Source organism: Sinocyclocheilus rhinocerous, unplaced genomic scaffold, assembly GCF_001515625.1.
Source record: "Sinocyclocheilus rhinocerous isolate Xijiao unplaced genomic scaffold, SAMN03320098_v1.1 scaffold3807, whole genome shotgun sequence".
In the NCBI taxonomy this organism is placed as follows: domain Eukaryota; kingdom Metazoa; phylum Chordata; class Actinopteri; order Cypriniformes; family Cyprinidae; genus Sinocyclocheilus; species Sinocyclocheilus rhinocerous.
Genome location: NW_015660506.1, coordinates 634,868 through 645,054, shown reverse-complemented (window position 1 = coordinate 645,054; position 10,187 = coordinate 634,868). Strand labels below are relative to the sequence as shown.

The 10,187-nt window shown below is 36.4% G+C and overlaps 1 protein-coding gene across 1 annotated transcript in view; it reads right to left on the bottom strand.

Moving 5' to 3' along the window:
* LOC107725211 (kinesin heavy chain-like) overlaps positions 1-10,187 on the bottom strand; it is a 19,583-nt gene that overhangs the window by 6,004 nt on the left and 3,392 nt on the right. The window contains exons 2-12 of the mRNA XM_016534398.1: positions 7,382-7,469; positions 7,211-7,284; positions 6,628-6,681; positions 6,522-6,596; positions 6,202-6,350; positions 5,914-6,062; positions 4,412-4,578; positions 4,247-4,315; positions 2,028-2,234; positions 1,807-1,950; positions 858-1,046 (exon numbers count right to left, since the gene is read on the bottom strand). Of these exons, the coding sequence (XP_016389884.1) occupies positions 858-1,046; positions 1,807-1,950; positions 2,028-2,234; positions 4,247-4,315; positions 4,412-4,578; positions 5,914-6,062; positions 6,202-6,350; positions 6,522-6,596; positions 6,628-6,681; positions 7,211-7,284; positions 7,382-7,469 (1,365 nt within the window). The remainder of the gene's footprint in view (positions 1-857; positions 1,047-1,806; positions 1,951-2,027; positions 2,235-4,246; positions 4,316-4,411; positions 4,579-5,913; positions 6,063-6,201; positions 6,351-6,521; positions 6,597-6,627; positions 6,682-7,210; positions 7,285-7,381; positions 7,470-10,187) is intronic.

Below are 10,187 nucleotides of genomic sequence, written 5' to 3'. Positions count from 1 at the left end.
ATAAAAGCAATAAGCCCCGTGAAGCCGTGGTTTACAGTGAATTTATAACAGCTAAGGGGCGTTGTTAGGCACACGACGCGAAGCGGAGTGCCTAAAACCCCCTTAGCTGTTATAAGCTTCTTGGGGCTTATTGTTTTAATTAATCTAATCTAATAATTATAATTAAGTGAAGCCGTGGTTTACAGTGAATTTATAACAGCTAAGGGGCGTTGTTAGGCACACGATGCGAAGCGGAGTGCCTAAAACCCCCTTAGCTGTTATAAGCTTCTTGGGGCTTATTGTTTTAATGAATCTAATCTAATAATTATAATTAATAATTTACAATTTATGCATTTAGCAGACACTTTTATCCAAAGCGACTTACAGTGCATTCAGTCTAAAAAATTTTTTTTTACCAGTATGTGAATAATATATAATAGAAGTTAAAAGATGTTGGTAGGGGACAAGCCTGAAATAGAGAAATGTTTGAAGATTTTCCGTTTCTCCTCTTAAAATGAAGAAAAAGTGATTAAAAAGAAACAATAATATGTTTAAAGCAACAATAATCTATCATTTAAAACAATTTTTTTAACTCCTTAAAATCGTCCAAAGGGACATAAAAGATAAGCTATCAAGAATCAGCCATATACAGTGTTCTGATCTATAATCACCACTAGAGGGCGCTTTTACCTGAGAGCTCAGGAGCTGGCAGGAAGCGAGCTCTTTCTCGTTGGCCTGCATTTTACGCATTGTGTCGGCCTGTGTGCTCTCAAGCTGTTTACTGCGGTTGGCCAGAGATTTCACTTCTGACTTCATCTTACTGATGAAGAGCCGTGCCATGGTGAATTCCTCCTCCATTCCTCCGTTCATCTCTGTACCTGAGAGCTCAGGAGCTGGCAGGAAGCGAGCTCTTTCTCGTTGGCCTGCATTTTACGCATTGTGTCGGCCTGTGTGCTCTCAAGCTGTTTACTGCGGTTGGCCAGAGATTTCACTTCTGACTTCATCTTACTGATGAAGAGCCGTGCCATGGTGAATTCCTCCTCCATTCCTCCGTTCATCTCTGTCATCTGAATAAAGAAAGAGAAACCAAATGAATGAATTAATTTCAATAAATTAATTTGCTATTTGAATCTCTGTCATCAAAAGTGACAGTAAAGATGTTACAAATAAATTCTATTTCAAATAAATGCTGTTCTTTTGAACTTTCCATTCATCACATAATCCGGAAAAAATGTTGGTTGCTGCAAATATATAACAGTTTCCAAAAATATATTAAGCAACTGTTTTCAAAATTTATAATAATAATAAGAAATGTTTCTTGAGCAGCAAATCAGCATTTTAGAATGATTTCTGAAGGATCATGTGAGACTGAAGATGCTGAAAATTCAGCTTCGCCATCAGAGTAAAAATGTAATAAATGGCATTTCAATATCATTCAAATATATTAAAACAGTTCTTTTAAATTACATTAATATTTCACAATATTACTGTTTTTATTATATTTTTGATCAAATAACATCCTTTGTAAGCATAGGAGACTTCTTTCAAAAAACATTTTAAAAAAATCTTAACGACTCCAAATTTTGAATGGTAGTGCATTATAAAATTAGCATTTATGTAAATAACCACATATTCACATGTGTATGTAAGTGGTTGTGAGGTGTTTACAACGTTGAAAATTGTGGTGCAATTTACAAATTATATAAGAAATTGAAATATATCTGCACAACATTATAGGCTTACTTTTAAAAATGATTAAAATGTATCTTTTGTTAAGCAAATAAGTTGTGCATTTACTTTTTTCTTTATTAAGCAGTGTATTCTTACCTTGTGGTCATTCAAGGCAATAACGCTGCCAATCTCATTGAGGTCCCGGAGCAAGAGACTGAGGATCTCTGCTGATCTCTTCTTGTGATGTCCACTGAGCTCCTGCAGGGCAGACAGATCCGTCTCCACACCAGCCAGAGCTGCCTAAGAGATAACAGGACAATATCAAAGCTACAACACCATCACTCTTCATTCACATGAGCTTTCCTTATTCTACTTACAGTCTTCTGCATAAGCTCTTCTGTGAGCTGTTGGTTTGTCTTGCTTCTCTCCTCCACCTCATGGCTTTTCTGGTCGTAGTTCACTGCTAGCTCCTCCAAGGCCTGGAGCACCTCCTTCACCTCCTCTTTAGCTGCCTCGTTCTCATGCTGCAAACGGCTCAGATCTTCCTGGATCTTCTCATAGTCACGCCGTGTGGATGCCAATAACTGTAAGAATGCAGGATGGAGAAGTCAGACATCTATATTAGTCAGAGGACTGTCTAGAGCTTTACTTACAGAATTCCTGCTTCTTTGTCGTTAATATATATATATATATATATATATAACCATTCAAAAGTTTGTGGTCAGTAAGATTTTTTCTTTTTTTAGTGAAAGAAATATATTTATTCAACAAGAACAAAACATTTCTTTAGCACCAAATCAGCATATTAGAATGATTTCTGAAGGCTCATGTGACACTGAAGGCTGGAGTAATGATGCTGAAAATTCAGCTTTGCCATCACAGGAAATAAATTACAATTTAAAATATATTAAAAAAGAAAAAAAGTCATTTTAAATTGTAATAATATTTCATAATATTATTTTTTTCATATTTGATCAAATAAATGCTGCTATGGTGAGCATAACTCTTAAAAATATATAAATAAATACATGAATAAAATAAAAAATCTGGTCCCACTTTATATTAAGTGGCCCTAATACCTGTGTACTTACATAGTAACTAGATGTGTACGTAGTATGTAACCACAGTGTAAGTACACATTGGTACATAGTATCTAGAGCTGTAATATTTCTGTAACTACACACATGATGTAACAACCCTCCGAATGGTTTGTGTAAGTACAAATGTGTAACAGGACATATAAAACTACATTTTGTAACAACAATATGTATAGGAGTAATTGGAACAATTTTATTCAGGGGGTGGAGATGGGTAGCTTTAGGGATATGCAAAGTGGGAGGATCTCAAGTTGGTGGAGTTGGTGCACCACTGTAATACCAGTGTACTTACATGGTAACTCCTCAGGAACTGTCCACTTAATATAAAGTGTAACATTCTGGACACCAACCACAATTTATATGTAAAGCCTAACTTACTGGCTGCTGCTGTGTAACATCAGAGTAATTACATGGTAAATCCATAGGAATTGTTTTACTTAATATAAAGTGTAACACTTTCTTTACCAAAAAGTGCTGTTAGTCCTGTTACACATTTGTACTTTCATTAGCAAAAAGTGTTGTTACCAATGTCCTGTTACACATTTGTATTCACACATACCATTCAGTGGGTTGTTACATATGTGTAGTTACACAAACATTACAGCTGTGGATACTATGTACCAATGTGTACTTACACTGTGGTTACATACTATGTACACATCTAGTTACTATGTAAGTACACAGGTAACCCTTAAACTTTTGAACGATAGTGTTAGTGTACAATCAGAGATAGCAAAACTATCAGACCTCAGATGGAAGGGTATCATTTCATAAGAACATACAGTATGTGATCACTGGAATGCTGTTCAGAATGATTTAATTAGAATTATGGGGGGAAAAAATGTACTGATGCAGAAATATTGGGATTTTTGAGTTCCTGGGGTGTGTCCAAGTGTTTCAAAAGACCCTATTAGAGATCCTGTTTCCATGGGAACAACATTTATTTTTAAATGTCTTTCACATTCACCTGTATAATAGGAGCAATTTTGCTTTGTTGCCACTCTTTGTACCTGAATGGAATTTCTAAGTACAGGCAGTGAGATGATAGATCTCAATTTAAAACATCAATTATTTACCTAATTATTACCCCAAGCACTTGTTTTAAAGAGTTTTGATTAACATGTTCTACTGCAATGAAGGAATGCATAACAGCCAGCCAGTGATCAGCTAGTAGCATATGTATGTTTACACAGGTTAAACTTTTTCATAACAATTTCCCTCAGTTTCAGATGCATTTTATTTACCTAATTATTACCCCAAGCACTTGTTTTAAAGAGTTTTGATTAACATGTTCTACTGCAATGAAGGAATGCATAACAGCCAGCCAGTGATCAGCTAGTAGCATATGTATGTTTACACAGGTTAAACTTTTTCATAACAATTTCCCTTTCAGTTTCAGATGCACTGCAGACAAAGCATCATGGGAAGGCATGTGACATCATAAATTGCAGAGGGCATGAGTTTTCTGCTCTATGTTGCTGCTCTTGAGCCAGATTCACCTCATCCTGATCCACCATCTGCTGCTTCAGGTTCTCTGCCAGCTGACTGTGCTGGTTGATCTCATCATCCTGTGGTGAAAGACAGAAGGAGAGAGGAAGGTCTGAGTTGTGAAGGCTGTACTTCCTGATGCACTTTTCTAACAGCGTGTGAGAGGTATTTATCACCTTGTCATCTAGTTGATGATACAGGTCATTGATCAGCTCCTCATACTGGGTTTTCTCTGAATCAGAAACAGGCTCAGGGGGCGGAGCCGAAGTGTCAATTATGGGAGCGGCTTCAGAATTCTTTACTTCCTTACTGTTGTGCTGCTCATCAACAGGTACAGTCTCACCTAAAGATAAAGAGGGAAAATATGTCAGTCCAACACTGACATATTTTTTTTATTAATTATCAAGTGGCTTTGGATTTCTAGTATGAAGTTATTGTAAAATAAAATAAAATAAAATAGCAAAGGCATTGGTTTCTTCATTAATAAAAGGAACAAGGCTTTCAGGAAACGGTCCTGCAGACTTGATGATAAAGACAGAGATGAGAACGACTGATTGGACGTAAAGGAAAGAACAGCTGCACACACACAGTCTCAGTGCTATTCTCTGGGCTTTATAGTGCTGAGACGGGTGAAATCAGCATCTGTGTGTTTTATGTGCAGGAGAGGTGGAGGGAGCTGATAACACAGACAAAAAATAAAAACCTATTCATGGGGATGCAGGAGAGAGAAAGTGAGAGAATGAAAAAAAAACATATCAGGATTCATAAGAGGGAAAAAAAGAAAAGCTTTGGACATGTCTGAGGCTGAATATGTCACTAAAAATATTTTAATAAGGAAAGTAATTTAGCCATATAAAGTGGTGTTGACATAACATACTGTGAGTGCTTTGTAGCAAACATGCTTTGACTTAATGACAGGCCTGTTTGTCATTATGTGTGCACCATTAGACAATCTGTGTAATTAATGCTAATTGGTATTTATCATTGTCAATTATTGTGGATTTTTGTTCACGCATGGTTTATATGAAGGCCAATTTGTTTTAAGTTCTCATCAATATAACAAAATAATAACATAAATTATTAAATAACTTCATTTCCGCTTTGGAAACATCATTATTTCACTCAAAAACAGAAATTGGCTCTGGCCGTAATAAGTCTTAAACAAACAGGGGAAGAAGAAATAACTGGCTCCTCATTGTGGAGTCCATTTTAGGACTCAAACTGCAAAAAACAAAGCTTTTGTTAAGACAATTACATCAAAAATTGACTGGACTCTGCACATTAGACCCAGCAAACCAAATGATATGCATCATCTCTACCATTACAGTATTTTCAAATCAACCACTGCAAATGTCAAGCATCATTTCAATTAAATTTTCCTCAGTAATATATATATATATATATATATACATACACATACATACATACATACATATAAACAATAGTATATATAAAATATAAACAAATATAACATATATAAGAAATATATAATAATATATAACAATTATACAACTATTAAACATGAAACAAAAAAAATACCAATCAAATTCTAATCAGTTTAATATTTATCAGTATGTAACAGCAAACAAAAAGTGACGTTTTATTGCTTGTAGCTTGTTTTTTTTTTCTTTTCTTTTTTTTTTCACATATGCGTTTGCTCTCCATCTTCTCTCTTTACCTTTCCGCCATCGTTTGAGCTCATTTTCTAGCCTCTGGATGGTGATTTTTTGATTTCTGGTCTTCTCTTTCTCTTTCTCATATTTCTTCTTCCATTCCTCGGCTGTGAGCTCCATGTTCACAGACACTGTGTTTTTGATGGTTTTGGCCCTGTGGGAATAGAGCAGGGTGGAAATGATTTGTATATGCACATATTTGTGTCATTTTTGTTTTAGCTCCACTGGCTAGTCTTCATTTCTAGTCTTTATATAGTTAAAGAGAAATCTTCTAGGGCATAAAATGGCTTCACCTCTGGCCGAACATGAGTGTGGATTTGATCTCAGCCTCATTATATACGGATGGAGAGCAGCAGATGACGATGGTTGTTCTGCAGTTCCCACCCAAAGAGTCCTGTAGGATCCTGGTCATTTTACTGTCTCTGTATGGCACATGGGTTTTCTGTAATGAGAAAGAGAAGGCAAAGCAATAAATAATGTATAAAGCAAATATTGCTTTGTACTGTGTGAAGCCTACATTATGTAGACAAGATGAGTAGCATTTCAGAGAATAGAGAGGAAGTGGAAGAAAAAAAGAAAACGTCTGGGCAGTTGAGACAGGTCAAGCACTTACGGTTCCTTCAGCCAGGGCTGAGATGACGTTCCCCAGAGCAGAGAGAGACTTGTTGATATTTTTAGCCTCGTCCAACACAGATCCTAGAGTAGATGTGGTCAAAGATGTCCTGGGCGATGCGAGGGATGATGCCCTTCAGTTGTGAGTTATGGAGCTGTCCCTGTGTGCATGTTGCAGAGGACAATTACAGCAAATGTTTGATAAGATGCCACTTTATTTCGAGAAACTAATGACAGTTTGTGTAAGAACTAAGCACTGCATTGAAGAATTTCTATTTCCCTCTACGATATGTGTGTAATGTGAATAAGGATGATACAAGTATTCCCTCTGAAGAATGTACGAGGACATCCTTGTTTTGCATAATTTGCATCTTTCAGTCATTCTTTTTCAGAAATATTTTACAACTGAATTTATTGACTTTATATTCAAAACACTTGCTGAAAGCGCAGGCTGTTTCCAGGGCAACGCCTGCAGTCAAGTGGCATTTTGCAGCTGTTGCAGCAGTTTGGCATTTCAGTCATTTTATGAAAGATGCCGAGAGACGTTCATCCATCTAGAGCATTTTGTGACTGTGCGTGTAGTGACATTTTCTCACTGTACATGTACTTAAAGTTTACTCTATTACTGAACTATATAGAAATGTGTGAACTTAATACCAATCATGATATGATTTCGTTTTTCTTCCTTACCTCCATAGTGTGTGTCTTCCCTGATGAGGTTTGGCCATATGCAAAGATTGTCCCATTATAGCCATCCAGCACATCTGAAATGCAAGACTCGTGATTTAACTTTCAATTTTTTTTCTTTTAAGGTCTGTATAATTTAAGCTATCATGCAGCTATATGTAATGTATATACAACCTTTAACAATCTGTTTGGCACAGGTATCATATACTTGTTCCTGTGTTGTGTTCGGAGGAAAGACTCGGTCAAAGATATACGGCTTGCCCTAAAAAGAAACATTAGTCAAGAATATTGAACAGGTCTTAACACGTAAAATAGTTCAAGAGGCAACTCTAATAGAAAATATCATTAATATTTTGTTTTAAGCTTTAAAACCCCTAAATAAATGAATATCTTTAATACCCACAATAACACAGACCTTACAGATTAAAAATATGTGTTTGTAAATGTGGAGTAAATCAGCCGTCCTTTTTTTCTTTGTTTAGTTGAAATACAAGACACTCTGTGTTCTTCAAAGACTTGCACAGAACCTAATTTTTTCCCCAAATGTTTCATAATAACAAACACATATAAATGAATGGTGTATTAAATGGAAACTATGGTTACATTGAATCGTATTAGACAGCTAATGATCAAAGCTGGATGCTTACCAGTAAGAACTGAAATTGTAAAGTTTCTGCGTTAAGTTTTCTATGATTTAGCCCAAAACAGATAAATAGTTTGATTTCATTATTTATCATATTCATTTAAGAATTATTCTATTTTTGCATCAAGAGGTCACTCTCATAAATGGCCCCAGCACCTCTTTGTTTTGCTGATGCTGCACAGATTCTACTGATGGCTATTTATGAAGTTCCCCAGAGGATTTGAGGGATATACATTGTTGAAGAGAAAAAGAGGACCTTGTGATGAATGCAGCTCAACCCCCAGCTGCCAGTCAATCTTATTGAGCCCCAACAAATCCCTCTCTTTTGTTTTGATTCTCTGAGCCGGAGCCTGAACCTGCTGCTGAAATCTACAGACTTTGAAACTGTGATTAGCAATGAAAAATAACTCTCCAAAGAAAGAACTATGTGCAGGGAAATGTTTTTTAACCCTCTGAGGTCGGCACTTTTTTTCCCCTGATAATGCCGAAAAGAACTTAAATTACTTGATCGAACAGATACAAAACGTTTTGGAATTCTGTTTGATGATGCTACTGGCACAGAAATTACTATTTAAATTTACTTGTAAAATGGTTATGTCACGAATCCGGTCCATGAACTTCCTCTCTACAGAGCCCTCGTTAGCTTCCTAGCCTAGCCTAGTCTTGCCTTGTCTGTTTTCTCGGTTTTTGATCTGTGCCTGTTTTTCCTGGATTTATCCCTTTAGTCTCGCCCTTGTGATCCTGTTCGCCAATCGTTGACCTACGCTAGCCATAGGACTATCTTGTGTCTTGCCCGCCATATACCTGTTTGCCACCGTTCGACCCTGCCTGTGTTTCTGACCTCCTCTCATGTTAATAAAGCTTGCATATGGATCCGCACGTCTCACGTCTTGTCAGCCCCGTTACAGGTTACAATTTTGTATTTTTATTTTATTTTTGTTTTGTTTTATTTTTTTCACAAACTATAACTTTTGTCTAAACCTTATGTTTAAACTTTTGTTTAGACAAAAACATATAAGTAATAGTGAAGAAAAGAATAAAAGCTAGAATAAAAAAATTAAGATGGATAAATATCTAAGGATGCTTCTTTCTTTTACTGTTTATGGAGTGCAAAATCAGCTAATGTAGATTTGGCATTAGCGCTACGTTTACACATGCACACAAAGATCATTGGGAAGCTCATGTACTGCTGACAGCAGTTTTCCCACATCCTCTTTTGCCCATATGCACACAAATACACTCTCCCATATGGAAAGAGAGAGAGAGATTCCTGAGACCTACACAGATCCAGGTCTATCCTATGCCTTATTTCAACATCCATTAATGAAACATACGGTTCAGGTGACCTAAAACAGACATGCCTTTGCCCTGTTAATTATCTGTGTAAGAAATCACACAAGACTGTATAAGGTTTGATAGTGTTCACACAGACACATGATGTTTCTGTCTGTGTGTTTGATTAAGCCGGTTGGGGTCAAGCATCCCTGCCGAGACACAAATGAGAGCTGTTGCTCAAACCTAGACCGTCACCACGGAAACTACATCTCACCCGTAAAGAAATGCACTGATTGGCTGATAGTCAGCACTCGTCTCCTGGCCAATACAGGAGCAGAATAACATGATTGCTGGATGTGACAATCATCTCTTCCTTCAATCTCTCTATTTTTGTCCAACATTTTATGAGATAATTCAAATAAATACTGCAGATTAAAATTAATTATTGTAATACAGAAGAAAGAAAGAAAGAAACAGTAAATAGACAAGGACATTTACATTAAATCTTGTGCAAGACTTTTATCCATGTGCTGCAATCTGAACACAATCTTTTATAAACACAAACACTAGCTGTATATAAAAGCACACGTGTTCAGGTCAATGCATTCTTTTAGTCAATAATTTATGCATATTATCTGGGGACCATCAAGGCTTTTCCAAGAGTGCAGGATTTTACCACATTCAATCAAAAATCTATATTGCCTACTTCCTGAACAAATACTTGAAAGGATAATGCATGTTTTTCTATTTCAGATGGGTCTGTAGAATAGAAATAGTACATTACATACAGTATTTTAATAAATTATATAGATACAAATGTGTGTCGTAAATAAATATATAGGTCAGTCATGAAACTCTAGATGGCACAGGCTGATGGGTTGTTAACGTAACTGATGATATTCAGAGCGTTAAACGACTTGGCACAGCTGATTGGTTCATGCTACATATGCAGCCAATGAGCTTACTGCCTTGCATTTATATGGCTGGCTAGCATTCACTAGAGATTCCTGCAGCACGCTTTCAGAGTTTCTCTGAAACCCTCCACCTTCCCCAGCTCCACCT